The sequence below is a fragment of the Oncorhynchus masou genome, chromosome 31, assembly GCF_036934945.1.
Source record: "Oncorhynchus masou masou isolate Uvic2021 chromosome 31, UVic_Omas_1.1, whole genome shotgun sequence".
NCBI lineage: Eukaryota > Metazoa > Chordata > Actinopteri > Salmoniformes > Salmonidae > Oncorhynchus > Oncorhynchus masou.
Window position 1 is genome coordinate 68117562 of NC_088242.1, and position 22696 is coordinate 68140257.

General features: G+C 42.2%; 1 protein-coding gene across 1 annotated transcript in view; it reads right to left on the reverse strand.

The window, feature by feature from the left end:
- Nucleotides 1-9900: 9900 nt before the first annotated feature.
- The window catches only part of LOC135524337 (cadherin-related family member 5-like), a 40180-nt gene continuing 27384 nt past the window's right edge, over nt 9901-22696 (reverse strand). Inside the window, 17 exon segments of the mRNA XM_064951794.1 lie at nt 9901-11489; nt 11491-12491; nt 12699-12719; nt 12851-13044; nt 14470-14548; nt 14662-14793; nt 14970-15170; nt 16091-16197; nt 16283-16373; nt 16456-16626; nt 16797-16907; nt 17022-17108; nt 17231-17323; nt 17419-17475; nt 18206-18408; nt 20985-21062; nt 21473-21679. Coding sequence (XP_064807866.1) covers nt 11321-11489; nt 11491-12491; nt 12699-12719; nt 12851-13044; nt 14470-14548; nt 14662-14793; nt 14970-15170; nt 16091-16197; nt 16283-16373; nt 16456-16626; nt 16797-16907; nt 17022-17108; nt 17231-17323; nt 17419-17475; nt 18206-18408; nt 20985-21062; nt 21473-21560 — 2883 coding nt within the window. The 5' untranslated portion in view covers nt 21561-21679 and the 3' untranslated portion in view covers nt 9901-11320.

The following is a 22696-nucleotide window of genomic DNA, read 5'->3' on the forward strand; positions in this document are numbered from 1 at the left end:
TTTCTTCATTTAACGTAACACCACAACCTGTATTTAAAAAGCCACATAATATGACAGACGTAAACTATATTATGAACAGATTCGGCTATTAACAGAAGAAGTTAAAAACTCTATGCTTGAATGTATGAACATTCTGTAGCCTATTTAATATCAATCAGTATTGGGATTCCCCAGCCACCGTTGCATTACGTAATGTATAGGCAATGAAATAACGTAATCTCTCTAGACAACGACAGAGCGCGTGATAGTAATGAAATAGATAATCTAGTTTTATAAATAAATAGACAACATAGGCTAAATTAACAAACGGATGAATGGACAGCGAGCACTGATACTGGTGGACTGGCTGCTTTAACATCATCCCGAAAGAGAATTCTCCATCACACATTATACATTATACATACATACAAACAAACATGTATGTCATAGCCTACTTCTTTGGTTGTTGTTAAAGGGCCAGCGTCTCCTTCTGTCGCTTTCTCTTGTAGTCTCAGTCAGAGTAGGAAGGGAAGGAGAACCATACTCAGTGCATTTCAGAAATATTACAAATAATGAAACGTTAAAATGTTATTTTTTTAGATAAAACCATACTAAATATATTCAAGTCCCAAAATACCTGATTAAAATACACTGTTTTGATCTACAGTATTCTCTACAGCATCCTCTAGCACCAAGGTGTAGCCAGAGAGAGCTATTTTCTGTCCTCCTCTGGCTACATTGGCTTCAATACAAAACCAAGGAGATTCATGCTCCTTTCCCCTTCCATAGACCTACATGGTAATTAGGACGACTTCCAGAGGACATCCTCCAACCAATCAAAGCTTTTGCATTATGAACTAACATGTTGTCCATCCAATCAAAGGATCAGAGTATGAACCAAGTAGTACGCATGTGTGATTTAGAAGCTTGGTTGGTAACAATATTGGATAGATTGAGATTTTGATAGTGAATAGTGATAGTTGGGCCATTTTTAGGATATTATTCCATTTAAATTAGTTGCTTCAAACTACAAGAGATGGAATGTTATATGATATATTGTTTTCTTGGTTACAGAACTACATTTTTGTGTAGAGTTCGTGTAATTTACTTAAATTTGCATTGCTAACTTCAGTAGCAAGTAGATAGCTAATTAACAGAGTGCAGTTTTCTAACAACGATGTAGTGGATTTTTTGTTGAAGAACCCCTTTCATTGCCCACATCAGAGTCACGCTTCTGGGAAAAAGCTGCATGGATCATGTAATGGACAAAAGTCTGAGTGTTCAAACTGTGCAACACAACAAAAAAGGAAATGGAAATGGATGTTCTCAAACAGCATAACAATACTACCACATTTTTGGGCATGCAATAGTTGGCTTTTACCTAAGGGCACAATGAGAGGGAAAGTTTGGCTAGCAAGGGCAACTAGTTACATAGAGCTTGCAGAGGTAATTGCACATTACGATGCTTTACTTGTTGAGCATATGGATGTTTCTACTGTCTTTTCTGGGATGTCAATTCTCTGAGATGTCAATTCAGAATGATTTGATAGCTTCCAGTGCTTCATCCATTAAAAGTGATATTGAATGAGAGGTTGGTGCAATGCTTTTTTCGCACAGTGTGTACTCAAGTGCGCTTTCCACTTTAATCCAATATTTATTTAGGAAAGGTGATGATACTGTAACCAGGGTTGGTAGGTTACTTTCTAAATGTAATCCGTTACAGTTTCTGGTTACCTGTCCAAAATTGTAATCAGTAACGTTTCTTTTGGATTACCCAAACTCAGTAACATAATCTGATTACATTCAGATTACTTTTCCCTTTAGAGGCATTGGAAGAAGACAACAAATTATGTTGCCAATAGAACGACATCTATTGCAGGATAAATCAATGTTAAGCTTACATAGCTGGCCCTATATGGGTGTTACATTCTACTTTATGGGTTGGTTATGTAGGCTTCTTCTAACCAATCGCCGTATACTACATATAATAATATGACTAAATTACATCTTTACATTAATAACTAAATTCTATCAGAATTCCAGTCATTCCAATAAATGTTATACCCCTTGATCTTCAAGAATAGGACTTGGAAATATGGAAGTATAGATTAGCCAAATTGTTTTACCTGAGCAGGACCCTAATACTAAGGACTTATTAGCCAGCCCTACTCTGTTGTTTATGATTTTGTTGTTTGAGGCTGATTGGGCTCATTGATTCGTGTTGATAAATAAGTGCTGCGCTCATGGAATGGCATGCTTCGAGCACTACTGTACATGTAATAGATGAATGCAAAATGCTGCGTTTGCTATAGGCCTATTGTTTACATTTTTGTTGGTGACACTTTGATATCTTGATAATATGCAGCTGTTTAAAGGGCAAATCCACAGATGAAACAATAACAAAACGGCCACCCCGCCTCTGTTTTGTTAAAAAGCTGAGGGATGGGCAGATGAGACATGTAACCGCTCTCAGATTAATAGACAGAGCTATGGACTGACCATCCCATGATATAAAAATTATTGTTTTAACCATGTTATGAGGCTATACAATGTTTGTTTACATTTATGATGTTTCTAAACATTGGAGAAAAACAAGCTTATATTTTGGGTTCTCATGGAGTGTGACAGTAGAGCTAAGCTAATGAGGCGTTTATAATTATATTCTTCAAGAATCAATGGATATATATATACAGGACTGGGAACTGTCGCCGGCAGCTCTGGACTGGGAACTGTCGCCGGAAGCTCTGGACTGTGGAGGCGCACTGGAGGACTGATGCGTGGTACCGGTACAGGTGGCACCGGGCTGGTGACACACACCTCAGGGCGAGTGCGGGGAGGACGCACAGGACGTACTAGACTGTGGAGGCGCACTGGAGGCCTGATGCGTAGAGCTGGCACAATGCGTCATAGCTGGATGCTCACTTTAGCTCGACAAGTGCAGTGGCGCTGGCACAGGATGCACTGGGCTGTGAAGGCGTACTGGCGATGCAGTACGTAGAGCCGGCGCAGGATATCCTGGTCCGAAGAGGTGTACTGGAGACCAGGAGCGCTGAGCCGGCACAACCTGAAACGTGATAACTATTCTCATTATAGGGCTGTGAAACCCATAACCAAATGGCTTCAGAATTTTTCACCCTTTCTGTTTTATAACAGGTAGAGTCAATTTATATGTGTGTGTGTGTGTGTGTGTGTGTGTGTGTGTGTGTGTGTGTGTGTGTGTGTGTGTGTGTGTGTGTGTGTGTGTGTGTGTGTATTATGGTGGGTATTAACATGTCCCATCATAAAAATGTATCCCTATTCCCCAATCAAACATCTTCATCAATACCATCAATTATTGTTTTGTTTTTTTAGCAATATTTTCTCGAATATGGCAACCCTCATAGAATTCAACATTGCCTTCTATATGAAAAAAATAAAATAAAACTGGAGCCTTGCATTACATGCATTATGAAGAAAATTGTGTAGGCCTACTGTTGTCTACTCAAAAAAGAGCCTTTCAGAGAAGTGCACCAGTATCCCAAAGTATTAAGCATAAACAAGCATAGAAAATAGTATTGGAATTAATATACATATATATTTTTAAATCTTAAGGCTACTATTATATTATAATTATTTTAGTGACGACTTGGTTGATGAATAATATTTGGTTGTTAACACGTTTGTTTTTTATATAAATAAATGTGAGACACAAAAATAAGGCAGTGTAGAACACCATTGCCCATCATGCATTGCTTCAATAACTTTCAATAGATTGTTTAGAATTTTATCCCCCCCCAAAATATTTTTTTTTTCTAACAAATGAAGTCGTACAAAAATGTGAATCTTTTCACATTAATTGAGCCACAAAAACACACAAAATCTGCTGAAATGGTTTTTGTACATATTTGCATGACTTCAGTGTGAGCTTGTGCTGCTGATAGACATGAGCTTGCAACTCTCATCTCTCCAGCCTTGCACTTCATAATTGATTTCCTAATAGAATAATAGCCACATGAACGGTTCTGGAGGTGCTGCCCCTGATCAATTGAAATACATTTGCCAAAGTTATAGAATTACTACTGTCTGATCAAAAAGAAATTAAATAATTCTGAATACTACACCAGGAGTAGGCTTATAATTTAGCCACAGATGATAAAACATTGTCTAGATGTGGATTGTGTGTAGCCCAATCACGAGGCTTCCCTACAGTCGGGAATGCACGGCTAATCTGTCAGCGAACAGCGTTTAGCCAAAACAGGCTTTAGCAAATACAATTGCAGGTAAGTATGCCAGCAGCATACCACCCTGCATCCCACTGCTGGTTTGCTTCTGAAGCTAAGCAGGGTTAGTCCTGGTTAATTTATGGGGCGGCGGGTAGCCTAGTGATTAGTGTTGGGCCAGAAACCGAGAGGTTTCCACTGAACAAGGCAGTTAACCCACTGTTCCTAGCCTGTTGTTGTAAATAAGAATTTGTTCTTAACTGACTTGCCTAGTTAAAGTGAAAAAAAAACAGTCCCTGTTGGAGGGCCAGTAGGAGGCTCCTTTTCCTCAGGTCTAAAATAATATCCCAATCACCCAGGGCAGTGATTTGGGACATTTCCCTGTGTAGGGTGCTGATTTTCAGATGGGATGTTAAACAGGTGTCCTGACTCTGTGGTCACTAAAGATCCCATGGCACTTATCATAAGAGCAGGGGTTTTAACCTCGGTGTCCCGGCTAAGTTCCCAATCTGGCCTTCATACCATCATGGCCACCTCAAGTGAGCCCAATCTGGCCTTCATGCCATAATGGCCACCTCAAGTGAGCCCAAGAGGGGGGTGACCAAGGGTGCTCTGAGGTAGCAGAAGGCATGATAAAAAATATCCTTTATAATAAAGCATTGCATGTATTATCATTGTTTTTGCTTACTGGTATAGATCAGTAGAGTAGAGGTGATTGCAGAAGTGCACACATGGGGATTTGTTTTGTACTCTAGGTTTCGGGGGAAATGTGACCATTATAAATGCATTTCATCCAATTCTACATCATTTTAGATGATGAGACTTCAGCTGAAAATTCTCAAATGATCGAAATGACAGGTTACTTTGACACTGACAAACTGACCATCTGAGATGAATACTAACAAACTTGTCTAGAATCTATCAACAGCCTAGACCTACTGTAGGTGTGTGGAGACATTCATATTGTACAATATGAGAAGGAAATTATAGTCCTACATTTTTTTCCTGTTTCACTGACTCACCCAATGACGCTCAGCTCACTCACTGGTGCCCCCTGATGCGCTCATATCAAAAGCTATTCTCTCGCTGGGTAAAACAATGCTGTTCACTCAATAGGCCTATTTGGAAGTTGATAACTTGATAGTTTACAGATAGAATAGTCTTCTCTTTTCAGCAGGATCCATTTGCTTTCCAACCTGTAGTTTGACATGTTTTGTTCATGTAATATTAAACATGTATCGCTGACTAACCCCATCAAATATGGTTAATAAAAATAGCTGCAACAACAGAAAAAGCAATTACAACACTTCTTCACAAATCTACCATTTCACTCCAGCCTGTGTGTGGTGTGTGTGTTTCTGTTCAACCAAACAAGATTTTCTGGTTTATCTTGTCAGAACAGAAATTAAAGGATTATGTTTTAATGCTGTTATTGCATCAAATTGTTGTTTTATTCAACCGAATAAGGGGTTGTTAGAATGCTCATCTGTGTGTGTTGTACTGAGGATGGGCCTCTGGAAGATTTACGATGTCTTTTGGTGATACTGCGTTCCAGAGCATGAGTTAATGTTTCTGTTCTATAAGGTACCAGGGAGAGATGACTCCAGGGACAGACCTTGGTCTCTACACAATGAGATGCTGTCTGCTGTGAATTATAAGTATCTTGCATACTAATCTTAACCTTGTAACCCGTTTCCATATATCTGATTCAAGGTGCTGGCATCTTTCTGGGGTCCTGCAGCTCCACGGCTGTACTCTCGTATTTGCTGAAGTACAAAAGACTGCTTCCCTCATCAGTGGCTCCATGTCTGTTGAGCAAAGTACCAGAGACACACTTGGGCCCATCAGGCAAGCAGCTGCAGTGCTTGGATTTAAGTTGGATGCCAGAGGATTCAGTGTGCATGCGAAGCGCTTTCGCATTGAATTCAGGAAGACCTGTGCCAACTGTTTTGCAACAGTAGTTGACTGCAAGTGTGCCTCAAGGTTGAGAAGGCACGACACCACATCAGACAGTGACTTGCTGTCCGTTTGAAGTTGGTCAGTGTGGATTGTGAACGGTTCCAACAACTTCACAAGCTGCTCTAGCTTGGCCATGTTACAGGTCAGTAAATGGATTGCAAACGGCTCCAGCAACTTCATAAGCTCCTCTAGCTTGACCCAGTCACGCTACGTGCTCGTGCTCGGATTTCGTCCTTATTAGCTAGTGATAAGTAGTGATACTGATGCACCAGCTAGGCCTATTTGAAACATTGGCATCTACTGGTAGCATTTACCCGCAATATTGAGAAGCTTGAAAACCCTATTCAATTTTTTTTTTCAAAACCCCATTACATTTTTGCCCAAAGTTTAGAAGAAAAAATATAAATATAAGTTTTAGCTCAATCTCTTCATTCAAAGAATCAATCTTGGACACTGTTACTGACAGTTGTGGCTGCTTTTGCATGATGTATTGTTGTCTCTACCTTCTTGCCCTTTGTGCTGTTGTCTGTGCCCAATAATGTTTGTACTCTGTTTTTTGCTACTACCATGTTGTGCTGCTGCCATGTTGTGTTGCTCCCATGTTGTTGTCATGTTGTGTTGCTACCATGCTGTGTTGTCATGTGTTGCTGTCATGCTATGTTGTTGTCTTAGATCTCTCTTTATGTAGTGTGGCGTTGTCTCTCTTGTCGTGGTGTGTGTTTTGTCCTTATTTTTATAAATGTATTTTTGTTTTTAATCCCAGCCCCTGTCCCTGCGGTAGGCCTTTTACCTTTTGGTAGGCCGTTATTGTAAATGAGAATTTGTTATTTTCTAGTTAAATAAAGGTAAAATATTTTCAGTTTTTTAAGTACTTTGTTGAAACACCCTTGGCAGTGATTACAACATTGAGTCTTCTTGGGTATGACGCTACAAGCATGGCACACCTGTATTTGGGGAGTTTCTCCCATTCTTCTCTGCAGATCCTCTTAATTAACTTCTTGTCGTTGCATGGGCAGTATTGAGTAGCTTGGATGAAAGGTGCCCAGAATAAACGGCCTGCTCCTCAGTCCCAGTTACTAATATGTGCATATTATTATTAGTATTGGATAGAAAACACTCTGAAGTTTCTAAAACTGTTTGAATGATATCTGTGAGTATAACAGAACTCATATGGCAGGCAAAAACCTGAGAAGAAATCCAAACAGGAAGTGAGAAATCTGAGGTTGGTCGATTTTCAACCCAGCCCCTATTGAATTCACAGTGGGATATGGATAAAGTTGCACTTCCTAGGGCTTCTACTAGATGTCAACCGTCTCTAGAAACTTGAATGAGGTTTCCACTGTGTTGTGGGGCTGAATAAGAGCTGAATGAGTCAGGTTACTGGCAGAGAGCCATTTCCTGGTCATGCACATTTCACATGATATCGACCTGGCTTCTCTATACACAAAGGAATTCTCCGGTTGGAACCTTATTGAAGATTTTTGATAAAAACATCCTAAAGATTGATTCTATACTTAGTTTGAAATGTTTATTCAACATGTAATATGACTTTTTGAAGTTTTTTGTCCGAAGTTATGTGGGACCTGCACGAGCATTTTGTATTTCTATACCTAAGCCCTAACAAAAGTTGCTACTTGGACATAAATAATGGACATTATCGATCAAATCAAGCATTTATTGTGGAACTAGGATTCCTGGGAGTGCATTCTGCTGAAGATCATCAAAGGTAAGAGAATATTTGTAATAGGATTTCTGGTTTCTGTTGACTCCAACATGGCGGATAATTTTATTATTTTTCTGAGTGCCGTCTCAGATTATTGCATGATTTGCTTTTTCCGTAAAAAAAATTTGAAATCTGACACAGTGGTTGCATTAAGGAGAGGTATATATATAATTGAATGTGTATAACTTGTATTTTCATCTACATTTATGATGAATATTTCTGTTGAATCGATGTGGCTATGCAAAACCACTGGATGTTTTTGGAACTAGTGAACGTAACGCGCCAATGTAAACTCCGATTTTTTATATATGTAAATACTTTATCAAACAAAACATACATGTATTGTGTAACATGAAGTCCTATGAGTGTCATCTGATGAAGATCATCAAAGGCTAGTGAATCATTTTATCTCTATTTCTGATTTTTGTGACTCCTCTCTTTGGCTGGAAAAATGGCTGTGTTTTTCTGTGGCTTTTAGGTGACCTAACATAATCATTTGTGGTGCATTCGCTGTAAAGCCTATTTGAAATCGGACACTGTGGTGGGATTAACAACAAGATGACCTTTAAAATGGTATAAGATAAATGTATGTTTGAGGAATTTTAATTATGAGATTTCTGTTGTTTTGAATTTGGCGCCCAGCACTTTCACTGGCTGTTGTCATATCATCCTGTTAATGGGATTTCAGCCCTAAGAAGTTTTAAGCTCAGTCAGGTTGGATGGGGAGCGTCGCTGCACAGCTATTTTCAAGTCCCTCCAGAGATGGTCAATCGGGTTTAAGTCCGGACTCTGGCAGGGCCACTCAAGGACATTCAGAGATTTGTCCCGAAGCCACTCCTGTGTTGTCTTGGCTGTGTGCTTAGGGTCGTTATCCTGTTGGAAGGTGAACCTACGCCCCAGTCGGAGGGCCAGAGCGCTCTGGAGCAGGTTTTCATCAAGAATCACTCTATACTTTGCTCCGTTGATCTTTCCCTCGATCCTGACTAGTCTCCCAGTCCCTGCTGTTGAAAAACATCCCAACAGCATGATGCTGCCAAGATGGCCAAGATGGCCAAGATGTTCAAATGTTCAATACTGCACTATTTTTTGGGTACCCTTCCCCAGATCTGTGCCTCAACACAATCCTGCCCCTGAGCTCTATGGACAATTCCTTTGACCTCATGGCTTAGTTTTTTTGTGACATACACTGTCAACTGTGGGACCTTATATAGACAGGTGTGTGCCTTTCCAAATCATGTCCAATCAATTGAATTTACCACGGGTGGACTCCAATCAAGTTGTAGAAAAACCTCAAGTATGATTAATGGAAACAGGATGCACCTGATCTCAATTTTAAGTCTCAAATCAAAGGGTCTGAATAATTATGTAAATAAGGTATTTCTGTTTTTTAATTTTTAGTACTTTTTTAAAAACATTTCTAGAAACTTGTTTTCACTTTGTCATTATGGGGTATTGTGTGTAGATTGATTAGGAAAAAAATGTAATACATTTTAGCCTGAGGCTGTAACATAACAAAATATGGAAAAAGTCAAGGGGTATGAATACTTTCCGAATGCACTGTATGTGTTTAGATAATGTGTCTTGCGTACAATTTAAAATGTTGCATCAAGAAGTAGGGGAGGGGTGCGTGGCAAAGACATGGTGCGTCTCTCTCCAGAATGCATGCATATGTACTAAAGTGCCCATTTGGCGATGTCGGATTGTCTTAACTCACCACATACACCCATAAGCCGAGCTCAGTCATTTTTCATTGCCTCACACAAGTCAATGAAGCCATTGCGAATGATAGTTACTCAGTATTTGAAAAATCTTTCCAACACTCACGGCCTCGATAATCACCAAGCCTCAGTGTGAAAGAACAAAATATCATGATCTGATGATCCCATTTACAGTGGGGCAAAAAAGTATTTAGTCAGCCACCAATTGTGCAAGTTCTCCCACTTAAAAAGATGAGAGAGGCCTGTAATTTTCATCATAGGTACACTTCAACTATGACAGACAAAATTAGAAAAAAAATCAAAAAAATCACATTGTAGGATTTTTAATGAATTTATTTGCAAATTATGGTGGAAAATAAGTATTTGGTCAATAACAAAAGTTTATCTCAATACTTTGTTATGTACTCTTTGTTGGCAATGACAGAGGTCAAACGTTTTCTGTAATTCTTCACAAGGTTTTCACACACTGTTGCTGGTATTTTGGCCCATTTCTCCATGCAGATCTCCTCTAGAGCGGTGATGTTTTGGGGCTGTTGCTGGGCAACACGTACCTATGCACTTTTTCTCAAGTTTGAGAACCCCTGGTTTAGGTACTCTTTTAGAAAAAAGGGTTCCAAAAGGGTTCTTTGGCTGTCCTCATAGGATAACCATTTTGGGTTCCAGGTAGAACCCTTTTGGGTTCCATGTAGAGCCCTCTGTAGAAAGGGTTCTACATGCAACGCAAAAGGGTTCTTCAAAGGGTTCTCCTATAGGGATAGCCAACGAACCCTTTAATTAAGCTTCTAGATAGCAGCCTTTTTTTCTAAGAGTGTGGTCTGATTTGTTCAGCTTTCTAACCCTTGTATTCATTCTCATTGTGGGATTGTGGGAATCCACTCTGGATGGATTCCAATTTGAATTAAACATCACTTTGTAAACCATCATAATGTGACTTGATACTGGTTATGCTTTAGTTTATGCTTGTCACCAGTGTCCAATACACAGTGATGCCTGGTCACCAGCAAATAAAACACAACAAAATCTGGTCACCAGCGAAAATACAATAAAGTGGTCACCAGCGAAAACACAACGATAGCTGGGCTGCCATCGAATACACAACAAGGGCTGGTCACCAGGGAAAACACAACAAAGGCTCGTCACCAGCGAAAACACAACGAAGGCTGGTTGCCCAGCAGAACCAACTAGACCAGACCAACCAGGTCAGACCAGCTTGACCAGCTGGATCATGCTGGTCATACCAGCTTGACCATGATCCAACAAGCACTGACCAGCATAGACCAGCATAGTCTAGCATGGAACAGCTTGAAATGTATGCTGGTCTGTGCTGTTTTTTTTCATTAAGGATCACAGGGGTGTTTTAGTTCTAACTAAATAAAAATGGTTATAGGGGTTGACAATAAACAGATGCACAATACATATTTATTTGTAAGTAGGCCTACACACCGTGTGCAGGAGTCCATTCAACACAATAAGAACAACAACACAGCAACACAACAGACTCAAGTCCTAGGCCTATGTTACAAGTGAAGTGTAGCCTATATCTCAGACACATGGCCTGTTGTGTTGTGTTTCATTTACACTTGGTTGAGGCAAGTCTAGGATGTTCCGATGTCATCAGTGTACTGTATGTGTGTGTGTTTCTGTGTGTGTTTATGTGGGCGTGCTTCAGAGTTTTCCGACATCTTTGGCCTCAGCAACTCACCAAAGATACTTTTAGTTCGAGAGTGTTGCTGGGTTACTGTCTATCTCTCCTTTGATTGGCCCACTGATACTTCCTGCTCTGTATTACAGGGTTGAAATGATTGAGTCCCCTGTTTCAAGCTCTCTGCTTCGCTCTCCAAATGACCCCCCTTTCCTTCCATATAATCACTGCCTCTCTCGACCCCTCCCTCGTCTCCCTCCTTTAATTCCATCGCTCTCCACTCCTTCGCCATTCTCAGTCCCCTCGTCCTCTCCACTGCTGGGTGGGATCTCAGTAGTGATGTCATTGTCATAGTCTGTTATCAGGAATGTGGGCTGTACGCGAAAACAGAGTCTCACCAGCTCTTCATCCTCATCATCATCACTGGTCCTGATGGCCTCCTCATCCCCCAGGAAGCAGTCATCATCCCCAATGGAGGCTATCTCAGGGCTGTGTGTGGAGAGTTTGCACTTCTCAGGGTACCCTGGTGGTCCTACCTGCTCTGGGGTGGGCGTAGTCAGTACAGGTATGTGTGCCTGCCCTGTAGTGGGTTTAGGTGGGGGTGTCCCAACGCTGTCCTGCTCTGGACAGGGTGGAGTAAGTAAAGGTGTGTGAGTATCTCCTGTACACTCTGGAGTGTGTATTGGGTCTGCAGCAGGTGAAAGAGGGAGAGGTGTGGTAATTGAGGTAGGAGGTGGGGTGGCATGGGGGGGTGAGTTGATAGGAATGGGAGGAGGTAAAGGTGTGTGTACCTGCTGTTGGGTAAGTGAGGTAGGTGGGTAGGTGTCTTTAGGAGTCTCTTCTACCTGAGTGGGTGTACCTACCTCTTCTGCAATAGGGAAGGGGTGTGTATGTGAAAATCTGTCTGTAGATAAAGGTTCATCCATCAGATTTGGGGTAGGTGTGGGGAGTGTGGGTGTGTTAAAGCTAGAGTTGTCCAAGGGTTGAGTGGATGTTGTGAGTAGTTCAGGTGTGGTGGTTGTAGCAGGTGTATGGGAGGAGTTGGGTGAAGCAGGGCAATGACTGGGGTCTGCAGGAGTGGTGCTGGGTAGTATAGGCTGGATGTAGGTCATTGAGGGTATAGCTATAGGTAAAGCATTGAGTGGAGAAGTGTTGAAGTCTGCAGGACTGTAGATGCTCTGACTGCCCAGTAGCTTGGAGGTGGACCTGCTCAGACCCTCTTTTTTAAATTTCACCTCATCCAGTACTGGCATTGGACTACTGTGACTCACCTGGGGAGAAAAAAACACACACACAACAAGATGGCTACACTATGCCCTGTATGACACACACACACACACACACACACACACACACACACACACACACACACACACACACACACACACACACACACACACACACACACACACACACACACACACACACACACACACACACACACACACACACAGGGGCTGAGAGGAGGAGAGACTCACCAGCTGGAAGCATTGTAATCTCTAAACCAGCAGGGGAGAGGGGAGAGGAGACAGAGAGACACACAGGTCAGAGCACAGGACCAGAATGTGTAAATGTTAGAGCTTAAAAGTTAAAAGGTTAGGGGTCAGGGTGAGGTGTCAGTGTATCTCACCACGTTGGGGTGCTTCCCCTGGGCTATACAGCCCCTGTCCTCTGGGTCCTTCAGTCCTCTGTATGTCTGGAGTACATGCTGCAGTGCATACAGAGTGCAGCCTAACAGAGTTAGCCCCAGGATGACCATACCCATAGCCTTGCCCACTGCACAGCTACCAGGAAGAAGCCCATCCCCCAATTGGCCCTGAGGGACTGCACCCACACACCCACACACACACACACACACACACACACAGATATACACTAAGTGTACAAAACATTAGGAACACCATTTATACTGACTCTAGACACAGGCACACCCACTCACATTGAGTCATATACGCTGCTGCTACTCTGTTTATCATACACTGAACGTACAAAACCTTAGAAAACATTACTAATATTGAGTTGCACCCCCTTTTTCCTTCAGAACAGACTCAATTAGTCTGGGCATGGACTCTACAAGGTATTGAAAACATTCCACAGGGATGCTGGCCCATGTTGACTCCAATGCTTCCTACAGCTGTGTCAAGTTGGCTGGATGTCCTTTGGGTGGTGGACCATTCTTGATACACACAGGAAACTGTTGAGCGTGAAAAACCCAGCAGAGCTGCAGTTCTTGACACACTCAAACTGGTGCGCCTGGCACCTAATGCAATACCCCGTTCAAAAGCACTAAAATAGTTAATCTTGTCAGTTCACCCTCAGAATGTCACACATACACAATCCATGTCTCAATTGCCTAAAGGCTTAAAAATCCTTCTAAGGATAGAACCCTTTATTTCAATTTTCACCTAAAATTACATACCCGAATCGAACTGCCTGTAGCTCAGGACCTGAAGCAAGGATATGCATATTCTTGATACCATTTCAAAGGAAACTCTTTGAAGTTTGTGGAAATGTGAAATGAATGTTGGAGAATATAACACATTAGTTCTGGTAAAAGATAATACAAAGAAAAAAACATGCGTTTTTTGTATTTTTTTGTACCATCATCTTTGAAATCGAAGAGAAAGGCCATAATGTATTACTCCAGCTCAGGCACAATTTAGATTTTGGCCACTAGATGGCAGAAGTGTATGTGCAAAGTGTTAGACTGATCCAATGAAGCATTGCATTTCTGTTCAAATGTTGTATCAAGACTGCACAAATGTGCCTAATTGGTTTATGAATACATTTTCAAGTTCATAATTGTGCACTCTTCTCAAACAATAGCACGGTATTATTTCACTGTAATAGCTACTGTAAATTGGACTGTGAAGTTAGATTAACAATAATTTAAGTTAACAATAATTTAAGTTAACAAGAATTTAAGTTAACTTAAAATTTAATTCTTGTTAACAAGAATTGTTTTTAAGTTCTATGTCCTGGGAAATGTTCTTGTTTCTTACAACCTCATGCTAATCGCATTAGCCTATGTTAACTCAACCACCCCACAGGGGTGTGTAAAATGATCCTGTAGAGGTCCCCTTCATCTACACTGATTGAAGTGGATTTAACAAGTGACATCAATAACAGGTCATAGCCTTCACCTGGATACAACTGGTCAGTCTATGTCATGTTTTGTACATACAGACACTGATGATGAACTGCAGAGCAAGTATGACCACACAGATTCCCATTATGTGTGTGTGTTACCTGTTTGTCCTTCAAACAGCACCTCCACCTTTATGAGAGCCGTGTCCATTTCACCTGACTCCAAATCCACAGCCACTACCTGCAGGATATCATCATCATCAACATCAGCTTCATCAAAGCAGCCTGTCCATCCTCAATAGAGAGTAATTAGGTTGTTCTCTGGTACTACTCTTCTGTCCAATCAAAGCCCACCTTCAGAGTGTGTGTCTGTGATGGCCATAGCTGATTGGTTCTAGCAATCAGAAGCCCCTCCTGTGTGATGTGGTAGAACTGTGTGTGATTGGACGAGGACCTCAAGGAGTAGTGCATATTGGGATTGATGCCCTACCGATTGAGAGAAGAGAGAGTTGAAGTTACAGAATATTATATTATGCATGTCTATCTGTGTGTATGTGTGTGTGTGTGTGTGTGTGTGTGTGTGTGTGTGTGTGTGTGTGTGTGTGTGTGTGTGTGTGTGTGTGTGTGTGTGTGTGTGTGTGTGTGTGTGAGTGTGTGCATACATCAGAGAAGTCCCTGTCCTGTGTCTGTATCAGCAGCACAGTGTTGCCGTAAGTGTTGACCAGTGAGGCAGGGCTGTCGCCTTCGATGACAAAGCCACGGTATTCAGGCCAGCTGAACTGAGGAGGAAAGTGGTTGACAGCAACAACACGGACCACCACTGTGGCAACTGAGTACTTCCTAGGATCATTCCTCTGGTATGCCTGAGGAGGGGGAGAAATTTCCATTAATAATGAACAAAACGTTCAATCTCCATACTCGTTTATACACTCAGTGGACAGTTTATTAGGTAGACCCATGAAGTACCGGGTCGGACCCTCTTATCTCCAGAACATCCTGAATTCTTCAGGACATGGAAACATTGCTCAATTGGAATCAAAGGACCTAACGTGTGCCAGGAAAACATTCCCCACACCATTACACCACTGCCACCAGCCTGTACCGTTGACACCAGGCAGGATGGGGCCATGGACTCTGCCATCAGCATGACACAACAGGAATCTAGATTCATCGGACCAGGCAATGTTTTTCCACTCCTCAATTGTCCAGTGTTGGTGATTGCGTGCCTACTGGAGCCCCTTCTTCTGGTGTGGTCGGCTGCTGCAATAGCCCATCCGTGACAAGGACCAATGAGTTGTGCGTTCCAAGATGCCGTTCTGTTCACCACTGTTTTACTGCGCTGTTATTTGCCTGTTTGTGGCCCACTTGTTAGCTTGAATGCTTCTTGCCATTCTCCTTCGACCTCTCATCAACGAGTTGTTTTCACCCACAGGACTACCACTAACTGGATACTGGATGGTTTTTGTTTGTCGCACAATTCTTGGTAAACCCTAGACACTGTCATGCGTGAAAAACCCAGGAGGCCGGCCGTTTCTGAGATACTGGATCCAGTGCGCCTGGAACCGATGTTCATACCACCCTCAAAGTCGCTTAGGTCACTCGTTTTGCCCATTCTAATGTTCAATCAAACAGTACCTGAATGCCTCGATCCCTGTCTGCCTGCTTTATATAGCAAGCCATAGCCATGTGACTCACTATCTGCAAACCATTTTTGTGAGCGGGGTGGTGTACCTTATAAACTGTCCACTGAGTGTAAGTCTGCATAAGTGTGTGTGTGTCTCACCATGACTTGGAGGTGTAGTGTGGGTGTCTGTAGTCTGTTCTCTACTCCTCTTGTCAGACGCATCTCCCCTGTCAGCTCATCCATCACGAAATGCCCGCTATCAGCCCCTGACAACATATCTATGTTATCAGCTCCCAAATATTATTCTGCATTTCATTGTAAAGCTAAACGATGTGTGTGTGTGTGTGTTACCTGACAGGATGCTGTAGCTGAGAGGTGTGCTGAGGCCTCTGTCTCCATCCACAGCATTGATTGGCCCGGGAGAGAAGTCCAGAATAATGTCCTATAACAGACAACATTAACACAATACATCAGTCCCTAACCGCTAACCACTGACACCTACCACCCGAACCCTGGTCACTAACCTGTTCGCCTTCTGTGATGTTAACCATGTAGATGGGATTGGTGCAGACACGATTTGATTGGTCATTGGAGATGGGCGTGCATGGCAGGAAATGTGGGTACTGGTCGTCTCTGTCCAAGATATTCACGATCAGGATGGCACTGGTGTTGAACTTCTCTGCAGTGTTAATCTCCTACACATACATAAATAGACACATACACACACACAGACCGTATCAGACTGAAACGGACTGGTTGGTGGAACAGTTCCAGTCATAGATTGGTGTGCATTATTCACAAAATATATCACTCAGATTGTAGGAGCAGCCAAACTCTTTCAGTAGCAGTAGGTCTATTAGTATACCAAAGCGGATATGGTAATCTCTAGTTGTGTTTTGGTCTCGTAGTCCAGAGGCTTGGCCAGTATCACCTCTCCACTGTTAGGGAGATCCACTCTGAAGTATGCAGCATCAGGCTGGAACAGAGACCACCCACAAATACTGTACACACTCATTTAAATGCACAACATTATTGATGCAGTAAGGAGACCTGGTGTATATTTATGTATAAAATGTTATTAATACTGTACCGAGGTCTGGTCGATGGAGTACATGATGGTGTCATCATCTGCATCTGTGGCCTGGACTGTAAACACCACTGTATTCACCTCAGCCAGCTAGACAGCACGCAATAGTCTGTTTCAGTGTGTGTGTGTGTGTGTGTGTGTGTGTGTGTGTGTGTGTGTGTGTGTGTGTGTGTGTGTGTGTGTGTGTGCGCATACATGTGTAGTCTACTTACCTCACTGATGCTGCGAGGCTGAATGGTGCTCTCCACAAACTCAGGAGTGTTATCATTCTCATTCAGAATCTCTACCATGATCCTGTACTCACTCTGAAACACACACACACATTTAGAAGTTTGGGAACCATAATAAAATCACTGTGGTACAAGGGACAAATATATTTCCAGAAATGAAGAGTCTCTACCTGCACAATGTCCTCCTCAAAGCAGGTCAACGCTGCCATCAGGACTGGGCCCTGAACCTGAAACACACACACACAAATACACACAAAAATGGTTATTCCAACCATAGGAGCCCGCTCTCAATGTTCAAAAGAACAGCTTTACTGCTCCTTGACATCGATTCTACAAGTGGACCTAAACCATGCAAGGAAAATGCACCCCACACCATAACGTAATCTTCGTGTTCTTCATTTACTCAAGTGTTTCCTTTATTTCGTCAGTTACCAGTATGCCTACAGTCGGGAATGCCGCAATTTGGGCAGCATGCACGCCAGATATACAGCTTGTTGCATTGTGGTCAAATAGACATATAATCCAGAGAAGGGTTTTGGAACCTATTACCCTGGCAATATGACTGTTACACTCATAGGTGCACTCATGGGTACACTAGCAATGGCTGTCAGTCCTGATTTAAATGGAAACTACCACCTATGATTTCTTAATCTGGCACTGCTAATTTTAACTCTAACCTTAACCACACTGCTAATCCTAATGCTTAACCCTAACCTTAAATTAAGACCAAAAAGCTACTTTTTGTTTTCATAAATGTTAACAATTTAGCCAATTTTGACTTTGAAGCTGGCCTATCTGGCAGAAATCGCTCAGTTCTACATCCAGGATTCATGATAATAAAGGTCAACCTGAATCTGCATATGACCCTGCTGTGTGTTGTTGTTTGAGTCATGTTCCAAACCAAGACCAAATCCTGTCATCATTGTGACAAAATTGCAATAACATTTTTAAGATTACCTCCCGGTCCAGAACTCTGTCCAATGGGGCCTTGAGTCTGATGCTCCGCCCTTCGAGGAAGAACCAATGAGCATCCTCCCCAGTTAGGCTCCAGACAACATCATTGGCTGTCAGCTCTGTGTTAAGCTCAATGATAAGTTCTCCCATCATGCTGTTCTCTCGAACCGTGGAAAACACATCCTGGCCCTCCAGACATGGGTTCCCTGCCAGTCAGACAAGTCTATGATTAGCACAGTAGCCAATCAGACAAAGTGCTGAGCCTTTGGGATATAAGCCATGCAGGGAGTACAATTTCTGCTGACAACAAACACCTTTTCAGGAGATATTTAAAGGTTATTTCAGCTAATGGATTATATCAATAAATACATGAATTCTGGCAAAGCAATAACAGAACAGCCTACAAGAAGGTGTGCCAACCCTGCTGAAAAAAAACAACACAGACTGCTTGTAAATTTCAAGCTGGTCCATGCTGGTCAAGCTGGTCTGACCAGCAGATGTGGAGTGGAGGGTATACCCAGTATACGCCTTATACCCACCTTTTTTGTGAGTATTGCGGTTACTCACAATGCTTATCAAAGTAGTGTGGTGTAGTGGAGGTATACAGCGTATCAATTAATAAGGCTGATGGAACAGATCAGAATGTTTAGCTTAAAATGTTGATAAACTATAATTTCTTCACATTTTAAGCGCAGCAATATGTACACAGTGGTAGGCATACTTGCAAATGTTCCAAAATGCAATTGGCTGCAAAACACTGTTCTAAAATGCGCACAGCTCATGCAAGAGGTTTCATGTACAGAGATAAAAATATCTTTAGAAATTCTGAAAGAGGGGAGATGCAACAACTATCATTGGTTGCTAATATGACTAGGTTAATTCCTTTGGCTGCTAGACAATGAAAGAAAGTTGATTTGAAAACCAATAGGCATACACACACATGTACAGTGCCTTCGGAAAGTATTCAGACCCCTTGACCTTTTCCACATTTACAGCCATTACATCCGTATTCTAAAATTGATTCACCTGTTTTTTTCCCTAGAAAAACGACACACAATACTCAATTAGGACAAAGCAAAAACAGATTTTAGCAAATTTATATTAATTTATGAAATAATAAATGCTGAAATATCACAGGTATTTTCAAGTCTCTACAGAGATGTTTGATCGGGTTTAAGTCCGGGCTCTGGCTGGACTGCTCAATAAAATTCAGAGACTTGTCCCCAAGCGTTGTCTTGGCAGTGTGCTTAGGGTCGTTGTCCTGTAGGAAGGTGAACCTTCTCCCCAGTCTGAGGTCTTGAGCGCGCTGGAGCAGGTTTTCATCAAGGATCTCTCTGTACTTTGCTCCGTTCATGTTACCCTTGATCCTGACTAGTCTCCGTTCATGTTACCCTTGATCCTGACTAGTCTCCCAGTCCCTACCGCCAAAAAACATCCCACAACATGATGCTGCGACCACCGTGCTTCACGGTAGGAATGGTGCCAGGTTTCCTCCAGACATGATGCTTGGTTCAATCTTGGTTTCATCAGACTAGAGAATCTTGCTTCTCATTGTCTGAGATTCGTTTAAGTGCCTTTTGGCAAACTCCAAGCAGGCAGTCATGTGCCTTTTATTGAAGAGTGGCATCCGTCTGGCCACTCTACCATAAAGGCCTGATTGTTGGAGTGCTGCAGAGATGGTTGTCCTTCTGAAATGTTCTCCCATCTCCACAGAGGATCTCTGGAGCTCTGTCAGAGTGACCATCGGGTTCTTGGTCACTTCCCTGACCAAAGCCCTTCTACCCCGACTGCTCAGTTTGGCCGGGCGGCCAGCTCTTGGAAGCGTCTTTGTGGTTCCAAACTTCTTCCATTTAGAAATGAAGGAGGCCACTGTGTTCATTTTTTAGTACACTTCCCCAGATCTGTGCCTCGACACAATCCTGTCTCAGAGTTTTACAGACAATTCCTTTGACCTCATGGCTTGATTTTTGCTCTGACATACACTGTCAACTGTGGGAACTTATATAGACAGGTGTGTGCCTTTCCAAATAATGTCCAATCAATTTAAATTTACCACAGGTGGACTCCAATGAAGTTGAAGAAATGTTGTTGGGCCCTGACCTTCGAGAGCTGTTTATTTTCTCTATTTGGTTAGGTCAGGGTGTGATTTGGGGTGGGCATTCTATGTTGTCTATTTCTTTGTTGTTTTTGCCTAGTGTGGTTCCCAATCAGAGGCAGCTGTCTATCGTTGTCTCTGATTGGGGATCATATAAGTTGTAATTTTCCATTTGGGTTTTGTGGGGTGTTGTTTTCCATTTAGTAGCTGTGCCTGACGGAACCGGTCGCTTTTTTTGTATTCGTTATTTTTGTTTGAGTGATTCTTGACAATAAAGATCATGAACACTTTCCATGCTGCGATTTGGTCCACTCTTGCTTACGACGACGAGCGTTACAAAACATCTCAAGGATGATCAATGGAAACAGGATGCACATGAGCTCAATTTCGACTCTCATAGCAAAGTATCTGAATTCCTATGTAAATAATTTCTGTTTTTTATTTTTAATAAATGTGAAGAAAAAAATGCAAACCTGTTTTTGCTTTGTCCTTTTGCTTTGGCGTATTGTGTGTAGATTGACGAGGGGAAGAAGGTCTCTATCCCTTTGAAACCTTGGGCCCCTAGGGCCTGTGTGCGCGTGTGTGCGCGTTTTCAGTTTTTCTTCAGCAGGGAAGGAAGAAGCTTATGGAAACGTGGTGATGGGTGTATTTGCCATAAACATATACCGGTACACTACAATTACTTACAATTTTCTCGTCTCACAGTTTGGTCACCACTCCCGGCCTCCCAAGGCAAGCCATCTTCTACAATTGTATAGGGATGCCCTGCACGAGCCAAAACAGCTCACTTTTACACACAGCTTCATTGGAAACTCTGTCTAAATTAAAGTACTTACAAATTCGTAACATATTGCACAAATTTACATTTTTAACATATCATACGAAATGAATGGTGTTGTACAAAATGTGCACAATATTTGAGACCCGTTTTGGCTTGTGGGTGCTACTTTCTGTACTAATAGCTAAAAAGTATATACAAAACCTCTGGAACGCATCTTTAGTTACGACGTGGAACACTGACAGTCCAACAGGGTCTCGTTCAATAGTTCTACTTGTTCACAAACACACACACAACATTCAACAGAAAACTGTCCTCCCTCACTACTTGTGTTTTTTCCTTTTTCTATGAGACAGTCAGGGTAAGATAATAATACAGTTGTGGTGATGGGTCTTACCTGTGACTCTGAGGGGACTGAGGAGGAGTAGTGTGGACCAGAGCAGGACCCTCCACCTGGACAGACAAGGCCTCTGTGGCTGCATCATTACAGCCTCAATCCAACACCAGGTCTTAATCACAGCCCCTTGCCTTGGATCTAGAACCTTCCTTAGCACAGCCCCATGCTCCAGGCCCAGTCCCAGCCTCTCACACCACAACCCCTGGCCTGGAACAGAGAACGATAAGTGTGGTAAGATAAGAGCCATTTTGTTGTTGAACAACAAATAGTTTTGCCAAGGATCAATGCTAGACTATCTGTGGCTAGCTAGCAGTATTAACATGTCTGTCACTGAGCAATGCTAAGCTAACTACGACTAGACAGCTGTCTTTATTGTCATTGGTGTAACTTAAGTGAGTGATGCTAGGCTAACTATGGCAAGCTATATGTCTGTATTTACATAGGCAAGCTGTCATTGAGCAGTGCTAGGAAAGCTACAATTAACTGACACAGTGGCCACTGGGCAAAGCTAAGCTAACTATGGCTAGCCAGCTGTCTGTATTAACAAGGCTGTAACTGAAGAATGCTTGGTTAACTATGGTTAGCTTGATGTCTGTTCTATCATGGTGGTCACTGTGACTAAACGATGCTAGGCTAACTATCTAGCTTTCTGTGTTGACATTGCTTGATTGACTGTGGGCTTGTGCCATCAGTATCCCTCACCTTTTCACATGACACTTTATTCAGTGGCAAATGTTAGCATTGGGCACATTGTAATTCCTGGTCCTGCTTAACTGATCAAGTTAAGGTCTTTACTGAAGCTGTAATTAATGTTTAGTTGGATGGAGATAAGCTCTAAGGGTCAGGACTTGAACACACTTATACACACTTGCATGCACGCACATACAACACAGACACACACACACAAGTAAGTGGGATTTTGTTCAGCTTTCCCTATCTGACAAACCACCTCACCTCTAACCCCTGCTCTCCCCACCTCAGTCCTCCCTGAACCCCTCCCCTGCTTGACTCTGAGACAGACAACCACCCTTCACCCTTCCTATAACCCTCCCTCTCTCTACTGACACAGCAGTACCTTCTAGATGTGAATGTGTTATTGCCCGGTAAGTGATTGAGAGTCACGTAAGGTGACAAATCAGGTCAGGATAAACAACATTGTCAGATCTGTATAGTATTTAAAGACACATATCCATTCCTGGAGTCTAAACAATGAATTGTGTCTTT